Below are 12,380 nucleotides of genomic sequence, written 5' to 3'. Positions count from 1 at the left end.
GTTCAGATCTTTATTTCTTCAAAACAGCTTCAAGTTATTGTGTAGTGTGGTTTCATTTCACATGCAGGACTCTTTTGAACATTTCTTTCCAAACAGGTCTAGTGGTAGCAAACTACCTTTTGTTTTTCTGGGGATGTATTCATTTCTACCTCACTGTGAAGCACAATTTTGTCACATACAGAATTCTTGACTGATAGTTTTTTTGTTTTTTTTTTTCTTTTAGCTCTTTGAATATATGGGTTCATAGTCTTTTGGTCTCCAAAGGTTCTGATGAGAAATGTGCTTATAATGTTACTAATGAGCTCTTGTATGAAACAAATCATTTCTTCCTTGATATTTTCAAGATTCTTTCTCTTTTTGTGTTTGTCTGTTGAAAATTTGAGTGTATAAGTTTCTTTAAGGTTTTATCATTTTTGGAGTTTGTTGAACTTCTTGGATGTTTATATCCATGTCTTTCATCAAATTTAAAATTTCATTTTCAAATTCATTGTTGTCCATTTTTTTAAATTTTAGCCATTCTAGATATGTAATGGTGTCTCACTTTTTAAATTTGTAGTTCCCTAATGATATATAATGTTGAGCACCTTTTCATGTGCTGCTTTGCCATCTGTGTATCATCATGCTCAGATCTGTTGCCCAACAAAGTAGCTGCTACTTACAGCTGTTGCCTTTATTCCACCAAATTTTGACATATCTTTCTTCAGTGGTGGCTCCTTTAGTCCCCTTTCATGGCCTTAGCCTAATGTATTCCTCCCTTATGCCCATGTTCTCCACATGTTCTTTTGTCTTAGCATCTTTGACTCCCTATTACATTTTTACATTAACCTTTGTTTTTCTCTACAATGCTGAACACTTCTTGCAGGCAGGACTGCTTTTCCTCCATTTTATATTACCTGCACTAGGTTGAATACCTGACACATGGTGTTCTTGTGTGTTGAATGAAAGGTTAACTGATTTAATGCATATTGATGGGATATTTTCAATAAATTTTGCTTTTCTCCCAAAATATTAAAGAATATAAATAATGGAGAGCCTTGGCTGGCTTTTATGACAAGCTCAGTAAAATGATTTGAGATTGAATAGGGATCTGCTATTTCAGGGACCATTGTCATTCATGGATGTGTTTGTGGACTTTACCTGGGAAGAGTGGCAGTTGCTGGACTCAGCTCAGAAGCACCTTTACAGGAGTGTGATGTTGGAGAACTATAGAAACCTGGTGTCCCTGGGTACGTACTGTCCCCTTGAAAGGAGTGTGTGTAATCTCCAGGCTGCTTCTTCTTGGTGGCTGAAAACTGGGGCACTTTTGTAAAATACTGGGTGATTTGGGGCTTATACCTAGAGGCCAGGTTTTCTTCCTTTGGCATCAGAATATGCTGGCTGAATGGTGTTTACTTTGTTAGAGTGCAAAAGGGCAGCTTCATCATGTCACCTCTAAACTAAATTTTCCCAGTTTTTCTGAATCCCTGGGTCCTAGGCATTCTCGATCCAGATTGTCTATAATTTTCCATTCACAGGATATCAATACACCAAACCCAGTATCATTTTCCAGTTGGAACAAGAAGAGCTGTGGATGATGCACAGCCCAAGTCAGGGCCATTCAGGTGAGTAACCAAAACATTTAGATATTTTCCTCCTTACTCAGAATCAGTGTGAGGTCTGACATTTTGTTCTCTTTGTGTTTGTACTTTTATGTTATTTGTAACCATCTTTTGTTCATTATTTCTTCTCTGGTATTCTCAGCTTCCTTCTTTCTTTTCTGAGGTAGTAGACTCATTTCATTATGCATTTAAGCAGCTTTTATCTCTTTATCTCACCTCATGTGACTTTCACACCCTTTCTAAATAAAGTTAATCTTCCTAATATTAGAATTGTTTCAGCTGCAATTTTTAATTAACCTTAAACCAACCTATAAGATGAAGTGATTCATTATCACACATTACCGATTGTCCTAAAGTGGGTCAGCTCTAAGGATGACCAAGTGATTGACTCATTAAACTGCCACAGGTCTACCCCTTCCTTGCCATTCTATGTATTTTCCTCAAATTTCCTCCCTCATAGTCATCAGATGGCTGTGACAGTTCCAGCCAATACCTGCAAATGTACCAGTGACCAGTGGAATAAAGACTGTTCCTTCCCACGTGGCTCTTTTTATCAGACATTAAAATCTATTTCAGGAAGCCCCAGCAGACTTAACCATGTTCAGTAGGCTAGATTTTTATCACATATCCTGTATAAAACAGACTGGCAAGGGAAATGGCAAGCCTTCACTGTTGTCACAGATAAATCATGCTTCCCATTCAGCAGGGGGTATGGAGATGGGTCTCCAGTTTCCTACCTGAAGCACATGGCCTTATGGATGGATGTAGAACATAAAATCAGGTTTCTGCCAGCCAGGAGAAGGGCAGCAGAACTGTCAGCTAGGCAACAGTGTCCACCTACATCTTCCTTTTTGGTGAGGAAGCATCCAGTCACACCCTTCTTTCCACCCATCCATCTTCAAAAATACTCTATCCACCCCTCTTTTCATTCTTACACTATTTTAGTGCAAGTCTAGATCCTTGTTTCTAATCAGAGCTGGTAGTGGTTCTTCATGGTGGCGACCTCTAATTAAAATTATCCACACTCATCTCAAACGCTAATAAAGTAATGCTCCAAATTCTCCAAGCTAGGCTTCAACAGTACATTAACCATGAACTTCTAGATGTTCAAGCTGGTTTTAGAAAAGGCAGAGGAACCAGAAATCAAATTGCCAACATCCATTGGATCATTGAAAAAGCAAGAGAGTTCCAGAAAAACATCTATTTCTGCTTTATTGACTATGCCAAAGCCTTTGTGTGGATCACAACAAACTATGGAAAATTCTGAAAGAGATGGGAATACCAGACCACCTGACCTGCCTCCTGAGAAATCTGTATGCAAGTCAAGAAGCAACAGAACTGGACATGGAACAATGGACTGGTTCCAAATTGGGAAAGGAGTACATCAAGGCTGTATATTTTCATGCTGCTTATTTAACTTATATACAGAGTACATCATGCAAAATGCCAGGCTGGATGAAGCACAAGCTGGAATCAAGATTTCTGGGAGAAATATCAATAACCTCAGATTTGCAGATGACACCACCCTTATGGCAGAAAGTGAAGAACTAAAGAGCCTCTTGATGAAAGTGAAAGAGGAGAGTGAAAAAGTTGGCTTAAAACTCAACATTCAAAAAACTAAAATAATGGAGTCCAGTCTCATCACTTCATGGCAAATAGGTGGGGAAACAGTGAAAGACTTTATTCTGGGGGGCTTAAAAATCACTGCAGATGGTGAGTGCAGCCATAAAATTAAAAGACGCTTGCTCCTTTGGAGAAAAGCTGTGACAAACTTACATAGCATATTAAAAAGCAGAGATACTTACTTTGCCCACAAAGGTCCATTTAGTCAAAGTAGTCCAAACTACTGGTTTTTCCAGTAGTGATGTATGGATGTGAGAGTTGGACTATAAAGAAAGCTGAGTGCAGAAGAATTGATGCTTTTGAACCGTGTTGTTGGAGAAGACTCTTGAGAGTCCCTTGGACTACAAGGAGATCAAACCAGTCAATCCTAAAGGAAATCAGTCCTAAATATTCATTGCAAGGACTGATACTGAAGCTGAAACTCCCAATATTTTGGTCACCTAATGCGAAGAACTGATTCATTGGAAAAGACTCTGATGCTGGGTAAGACTGAAGGCAGGAGGAGAAGGGGATGACAGGATGAGATGGTTGGATAGCATCACCGACTCGATAGACATGAGTTTGAACAAGCTCTGGGAGTTGGTGATGGACAGGGAAGCCTGCAGTGCTGCAGTTCATGGGGTCGCAAAGAGTCGGACATGTCTGAACTGATCTGCACCAAAAGAATATTTATTTAGACGTGCAGAAGAGTCTGCGGTGGGTAAATTCTAAATTTGTGAAAGATGACAGAGAAAACTTGGCAGCTAAGTAAAACAACTCAAGAGAAAAAATGATTTATGAACGAAAACTAACCATGGTACACTTGCATGATTTACCTGTGAATAGAAATTACATGGTTGTGAAGATGTAAAACCTGAAGACTGATTTAAACAAAAATATGAAATAGCTTGATTAGGATGGTGCAGGTATGGGAAGAGTGTGTATATCATGGGGAATATTCAGGGACGAGGATGAAAGGAATTAAATCTCTACCCTACACACTGAGTAATTAGGAGAAAATCAAGTACAACAGAATAGGCTGTTATTTAGAAAACATGGAGGAAAATACCATAGGAAAGAGCTAAGAGACAAAACTTTTTTCCTCTGAGGAGAATGAAAAAAAGAGAGGCCAGGTGAACAGATGCTCTTTAAACATTACCCCCTCCCCCCACCAAATTTGAAAAAAACAAAATAGATAAAGATCAAGACACAGGTCTGAGTTCTTATTTCAAGGTTGAATAGAAGTGAGAATGGATAAAGTTGACATATTAATAGATATACCAGAGTAACATGCTGACCAAGGTGAAGGACAGAGCAGGGCATTGAGAGAACACAGCAGAAGGTCAGCTGTGAAGAAGCAACATCACAGGGTCTTAATCCTCATACCAGATTTCTCTACATCCTAAATCTGAACCCTTATTTATTTATACAGAAACCTCCAAATTATAAATGTTCCCAAACATCAATTCCCACTTAGGGCAGTATCTACCCCCATGCTCTGAGAAATGAAAATTTTAATTTTGCTCATTTTTTTCCTTGTACATTTTTTTTTTAATTTTGGCTGCACTGAATCTTCATTGTGGCATTCAGTTGGATCACATAGTCTTAGATGCCCTGCAGTATGTGGGATCTTAGTTTCACAACCAGGAATCAAATCAGCATCCCCTGCATTGGAAGACTGATTCTTAACCACTGGGAAACCAGGGAAGTCCCTCCATGTGCTTTCCAAAGAAGCTATTATACAAAATTTTGAAATTCAAAGCTATATTTATTACCAGATCTCTATGCCTATTTTCATGTTTTGATTTGTTTCTGCAGGTGCCCAGGAGTTTGTGTACATTTACATTTGAGATTTTATTTGTATTCAGAACTGATATTGGAAATTAAGAAAAACCTCATGACATGGAATTTTTAAAGCAGTTTTATGCTATACTATGATGATGTCACTATTTATAACATATGAGTATTTTCATTTCTAGACAAAGTCTGGGAAATTGATGGTTGTGTGGAGTGGCATCAGGAAAATCAAGGCAAGCTGGGAAGTATGGCAGAAGGCTATCCCTGTACTGCATTTGGAAAACTGTGTCTTATTACTGCAAATAATGCTTCTTCAAGACAGAGACTTCACAAATGTGTCACAAATGGGAAGAGTTTGAAATGTAATATAGGTTTCAGTAATAATTACGCTGGAAAGAATCCTAATGACTTTCATGCCTTGAGGGAATCATCCTTCCTTTCCAAACATGAACAAGCTGTTATTGGCATAAAATATTGTGAAAATGATAAATCTGGAAAAACTGCCAGCAGAAAGCCACTGCTTATTTGCCAACAAATGCATATGGGAGGGAAATTGTTTGAATGCAATTCCTGTGGGAAGGCCTTCAGCAGCAAGTCGAACCTTCTGGTGCATCAGGAAACTCATGAAGAAGCAAAACCCTACAAGTGTGATGGATGTGGGAAAGACTTCAGCAACAAGTCCTACCTCATTGCACATCAGAGAACTCACACAGGAGAGAAACTACATGAATGTAGTGATTGTCAGAAAACTTTTAGTTTCAATTCACAACTTGTTATACATGAGAGAATTCACACACAGGAGAATCCCTATGAATGCTGTGAATGCGGGAAAGTCTTCACTAGGAGGGAACAGCTTGTTTCCCACCAGAGAACTCATTCAGGACTGAAACCCTATGGATGTCATGAATGTGGGAAAGCTTTTGGTTTGAAATCACAACTCATTATACATCAAAGAATTCATACTGGAGAGAAACCCTATGAATGCAGTGATTGTCAGAAAGCCTTTAATACAAAGTCTAACCTCATGGTTCATCAGAGAACTCACACAGGAGAGAAACCTTATAGTTGTAGTGAATGTGGGAAAGCTTTTACTTTCAAGTCACAGCTCATTGTACATCAGGGAGCACACAGTGGCATCAAACCCTATGGATGTAATCAATGTGGAAAAGCTTTCAGTTTGAAGTCGCAACTCATTGTACATCAGAGAAGTCACACAGGAGTGAAACCCTATGGATGCAATCAATGTGGGAAAGCTTTTAGGAGCAAGTCGTACCTCATTATACATCAGAGAACTCACACAGGAGAGAAACTCCATGAATGCTGTGAATGTGGGAGAGCCTTCAGTTTTAATTCACAACTTGTTATACATCAGAGAATTCACACAGGGGAGAATCCCTATGAATGCAGTGAGTGTGGGAAAGCCTTCAGTCGGAAATACCAGCTCATTTCACACCAGAGAACTCATGCAGGGGAAAAGCCCTATGAATGCAGTGATTGTGGGAAAACTTTTGGTTTGAAATCACAGCTCATGATACATCAGCGAACTCATACAGGAGAGAAGCCCTACGAATGCAGTGAATGTCAGAAAGCCTTTAATACAAAGTCAAACCTTATTGTACATCGGAGAACCCACACAGGAGAAAAACCATATGGTTGTAGTGAATGTGGGAAATCCTTTACTTTTAAATCACAGCTCATTGTACATCAGGGAGCACACACTGGGGTAAAACCCTATGGTTGTAATCAGTGTGGGAAAGCCTTCAGTTTGAAGTCACAGCTCATTGTACATCAGAGAAGTCACACAGGATTGAAACCCTATGGGTGCATTGAATGTGGGAAAGCTTTTAGGAGTAAGTCCTACCTCATCATACATACAAGGACTCACACAGGGGAGAAACCACATGAATGCAGTGAATGCGGGAAATCCTTCAGTTTTAACTCACAACTTATTGTACATCAGAGAATTCATACAGGAGAGAGTCCCTATGAATGCAGTGATTGTGGGAAAGCCTTTAATAGGAAAGACCAGCTCATCTCACATCAGCGAACTCATGCAGGGGAAAAACCTTATGGGTGTAGTGAGTGTGGGAAAGCCTTTAGTAGCAAGTCATATCTCATTATACATATGAGAACTCATTCAGGAGAGAAACCATATGAATGTCACAAATGTGGGAAAGCCTTCATTTGGAAGTCACTACTCATTGTACATGAGCGAACTCATGCAGGGGAAAACCCTTATAAATGCAGTCAGTGTGAGAAATCCTTCAGTGGGAAATTACGGCTCCTTGTACATCAGAGAATGCACACGAGAGAGAAGCCCTATGAATGCAATGAGTGTAAAAAAGCCTTCATTAGGAAGTCTCAGCTCATTGTACATCAGAGGACTCATTCAGGGGAGAAACCCTATGAATGCAGTGAGTGCGGAAAAACTTTCTCTCAGAAATCAATTCTCAGTGCACATCAGAGGACTCATACTGGAGAGAAACCCTGTAAATGCGCTGAATGTGGGAAAGCCTTTTGTTGGAAGTCACAACTCATTATGCATCAGAGAACTCATGCAGATGAGAAACATATTGGTGAGTTAAATATAAGAAACTTTCTCTCAAAAGTGAATTCACAGGAATTCCTAGAAAATTCATACAGGAGAGAAACTTTATAAATGGAATCATCTCATTGTACACCATGTATGTATGGCATGTGGAAAGGAATCCACAGAAAGCTGTTTTTTATACACACACACACAAATCAGTAAATGTACACAGGAACTGTATGAATTCAGTGAACCCTCTGAAAGTTCTTAGCAGGAAGTCGCACCATGTCTTTAAGTTTGTGCAGTTGAGGAACAATATGAATGAAGTGAATATCAGAAACTCATTTCTTAACATGCTAACATCTGCAAAGAGTCAATTCCATATATGTTGGCGAAACCATGGTATAAAGTTAGGAAAATTCTTCACCTAGAAATGACAGGCTTCTAATAAAAAAGTAAAAATTTGAATGAGTGAAGATCTATGAATATTTTTTAAGCCTCTACAGGAAGATTTACTATTTTGATTCATCTGGAGAAAAATTTTCCTTTATAAATTTAGGGGAAATTATGCTTGTAAACTCTTAGGAAAAGCTTATAAAAACTATCCAACTATCAATGATAAACATTTTATAGAATATAAAGATTTTCTTACCTGAGTAAATGTAATAATCATGATAATAATAAGGATCACATCAGAAGCCCTGCAGCAATGTTTAGGTGTTTTCTTCCTTTCTGTACTATAAAATATGTTTTATGGACTTTGGCATATTCTTATGGATGCCACATTTGATAAATTAACTAGATAACAATACTGTTTCCCAGGGATTTATACTCTGCATGGCAACATCTTTAAAATACAACTTGTTACTAGAATAATATGGCATATAAATGCATTTCAGTACCTTAAAACCTTTACTATTGTTTTGTACCCTCTGTAAATGGACCTGAAAGCTCTCTTTAGTTATATAATCAGTATAGCCCACGTTTCATGTGTTTGCATATCTGGAATCTGTCCTTCCCTTTTTGATTAGAATACCTTGATTTTCTTTAAGAGAATTGACAGTGTATGTAATGCATGCATGATCAGATCATCATTCAGGGTACCCTGCCAGGAGTTGGCTGAGATAGTCCAAAATTTAAATTTTTAATGGACTCCTTAGTACAGAAAATCAAACGTAGCTTTTGTTCTCAGGTAACATCTTGCTGCAAATATTAATTAGTTCCTTCTATATAGCTTACCCAGAATAGCTTTAGTTGTTGTCACTTCTTAATTCTAGTTCACTTCTCTCTTAACTTGAGCTATCTGGTATCCTCTCAGTACGTTTAAATAATACCTTTAAGTGATGCTGCTGAAGCCTGCAAGTATAGCTGTAGATTCAGGGCAGTGAAAAGTCATTCTACCAGTGGCTTACTTACAAAATCAGTTTTTTTCATAACCTCACCAATTACCTTTTATCTATTAGCATTAATCTGGAAAGAGCTACAACCCTGAAAATAAGTTTAGGGCTATCTTGGAGGAATATGAGGATTTAAAAGTGCAGATACTTCTAAAGCACCCACTACTTTGTGCCCTTCAGTGGGGAATCCCATTGCTTACCCAAAGAAACTGTTTCTTCCATGAAGGATATAGTTACTGATTTCTCAATCCCTAATACTTATGCAGGGTTCAGAGTCAAGAAACTTGGAGTGAAGAATGATGACTCACAGAAGGGCAGAGAAAGCTTGCATAAGGAAAGAATTTCAGATATTTGCTATAGTCTATCCCCTAAACTTGGAAAATGTCATGAATATGTATTTTGTCATTGATGTTCCAAGGAAGATACATACACATAATAAAGAATAAACATACTCTGTGTCCCACTCTCCAAGGTTTATTAGATTTTAAAGGTGCTGTGTTGTGTGATGCACATTCACATTCAGCCTCCTCCAGTAGAAGCCAGAGATGTCAGTGTAATGTTGGAGATGTAAATCAAGTACTGTGTGAAAGGATATTGCTGGATTGGGTTTGATCTTAAATGGAAAGTTTTCCAGGTGAATGAAACTGAGCAAAAATGAATAGATTTTTGTAAGCAAAAAAGAGTTAACAATTGAATCTCTGGCTTGAAAATCTACCTAATTCCTCTAACTCTACCCTAGCCCCAGAAAAGAAAGATGTTCCTGAGACTTTCAGTAATAGTTAATATTTTTCAGGAACATTAAGGGAACGATAATTCTGATGTTTTACAGTGTTTCACAGGAATTAGATATTTGAGGGGAAAACGACAAAGTCATTTGTGAACATGTAATAGATTTTAAAATCCTAAATGGAATTATAGCAAAAACTCGATCCAATAATGGATAGTTTTTATTTCATTAAGTCATGACATTATTTAGTGTAGCAGAATGTTAGTAGTGAACCCAATATTTTATTACCAACAGGATCACTGTATTTTTCATAATGTTAATGTGCCCAGCTACATTTTTACATCCTCTTTGTAGTTAAGTACAATCGTGCTAATTCTGAATAATGAAATGGAAATAGGAGTTACTGAGGAATAATATGAAGGTTTTTCTGAAGAAAAACATGTGAGGGAAGCCCCCTAGTGTCCTTTAATCTTTTCTTTTTAATATGCAGTATGCCAGATGTTGGGAGACTCAGCAGCCATCCTAGAAACTGAATTCCTCTTGAGGATGGAAGCCATCTGCTTGAGTGTAGTAGAGAGAGAACAGTGATGTGGCTCTCTGGTAATGATGGAGCTGCTATACCAACCCTAGACTACCAAGTCTGGGCATCTTTTTACACAAAAGAGAGGTGAACTGTCTTTTTTTGTTGTTGGAAGGAGACTTTGTTCTGTTATATGCACCTGAATCTGATCCTAATTAAAACATATTAGGATGCTTGGAAGATTTAATATTAAAAAATGTTTTTGTAAAATTAAGCACTACTGTGGGGGAGAGGGGAAGCCATGAGTATTATCTCAGTGTGCATAGATAAATCAGTTGATGGGCTATAATTCCCATAGATGATTTTAAATTATTATTAAATTAGAGATAGAAGTTAAATCCTTTGTAAGTAGTATGTTCCAAAAACAAAAATGTCATACTTGATGATAAAACAGTAATTTAAACAGTATACCTTTAAATTAAGAACATTTAAAGCATGCTCATCAATTTTATTGATCAATCTAATGGCAGTTCTAGTCAATATGTGAGAACAAAAAGTTGTAAGGAATTGGGGTTTCGGGTAGAAACAAAAATCCAATTGTGTGGAGTTGTCATTGTCTATTTAGAAAAACCAAAATGAACTATAGGTAAATACTTAAACTACAGGCTTTAAGGCAAGATGTTTTGTACAGCTCTGAAAGCTGGCAGCTTGACTGTGAGCACAAGCAGACCTCTACATCTCTGTGCTCAGATTAATCTGCCCTTAAAATATCTGAAGGCAGTTTACAAATCAACAAAAAGCTTCAACAAACCTTAATTGAAATGCAGATCAGATTCAGTCATCCTTACCCTATTTCCCAGTCTAAAAGTGGACACCCTTTTCTGGAAGTAAATATATATTCAGAGCAGAGTAAACATATATTCCCATTCTGCTGTTTTCCTCTATTTCTTTGCATTGATCACTGAGGAACACTTTCTTATCTCTTCTTGCTATTCTTTGGAACTCTGCATTCAGATGCTTATATCTTTCCTTTTCTCCTTGGCTTTTCACTTCTCTTCACAGCTATTTGTAAGGCCTCCCAGGAAAGCCATTTTGCTTTTCGGCATTTCTTTTCCATGGGGATGGTCATGATCCTTGTCTCCTGTACAATGTCACGAACCTCAGTCCATAGTTCATCAGGCACTCTATCTATCAGGTTAGTCCCTTTAATCTATTTCTCACTTCCACTGTATAATCATAAGGGATTTTATTTAGGTCATACCTGAGTGGTCTACTGGTTTTCCCTACTTTCTTCTATTTAAGTCTGAATTTTGCAATAAGGAGTTCGTGATTTGAGCCACAGTCAGCTCCTGGTCTTGTTTTTGTTGACTGTATAGAGCTTCTCCATCTTTGGCTGCAAAGTACATAATCAGTCTGATTTCAGTGATGACCATCTGATGATGTCCGTATGTAGAGTCTTCTCTTGTGTTGTTGGAAGAGGATGTTTGCTATCACCAGTGCATTTTCTTGGCAAAACTCTATTAGTCTTTGCCCTGCTTCATTCCATATTCCAAGGCCAAATTTGCCTGTGACTCCAGTGTTTCTTGACTTCTTACTTTTGCATTCCAGTCCCCTATAATGAAAAGGACATCTTTTTTGGGTGTTAGTTCTAAAAGGTCTTGTAGGTCTTCATAGAACTGTTCAACTTCAGCTTCTTCAGCATTACTGGTAGGGCATAGACCTAACAGAAGCAGAAGATATTAAGAAGAGGTGGCAAGAATACACAGAAGAACTGTACAAAAGGGATCTTCAAGAACAGGATAATCACGATGGTGTGATCACTCACCTAGAGCCAGACATCCTGGAATGTGAAGACAAGTGGGCCTTAGAAAGCATCACTATGAACAAAGCTAGTGGAGGTGATGGAATTCCAGTTGAGCTATTACAAATCCTGAAAGATGATGCTGTGAACGTATTGCACTCAATATGCCAGCAAATTTGGAAAACTCAGCAGTGGCCACAGGACTGGAAAAGGTCAGTTTTCATTCCAATCCCAAACAAAGGCAATGCCAAAGAATGCTCAAGTTCAGTTCAGTTCATTTCAGTTCAGTCACTCAGTCGTGTCGGACTCTGCGACCCCATGAATCGTGGCACGCCAGGCCTCCCTGTCTATCACCAACTCCTGGAGTTCACTGAGACTCACATCCATCCAGTCAGTGATGCCATACAG

The 12,380-nt window shown here is 38.2% G+C and overlaps 1 protein-coding gene across 1 annotated transcript in view; it reads left to right on the top strand.

Annotated features, from left to right (window-relative positions):
• The window catches only part of ZNF268 (zinc finger protein 268), a 36,829-nt gene extending 26,569 nt beyond the window's left edge, over positions 1-10,260 (top strand). The window contains 4 exon segments of the mRNA XM_018061460.1: positions 1,100-1,226; positions 1,515-1,601; positions 5,180-7,476; positions 7,478-10,260. Coding sequence (XP_017916949.1) covers positions 1,100-1,226; positions 1,515-1,601; positions 5,180-7,476; positions 7,478-7,582 — 2,616 coding nt within the window. The 3' untranslated portion in view covers positions 7,583-10,260.

The sequence above is a fragment of the Capra hircus genome, chromosome 17, assembly GCF_001704415.2.
Source record: "Capra hircus breed San Clemente chromosome 17, ASM170441v1, whole genome shotgun sequence".
Classification (NCBI taxonomy): Eukaryota; Metazoa; Chordata; class Mammalia; order Artiodactyla; family Bovidae; genus Capra; species Capra hircus.
The sequence above is the reverse complement of the archived record's forward strand: the minus strand, read 5'-3'. Positions and strand labels throughout refer to the sequence as shown.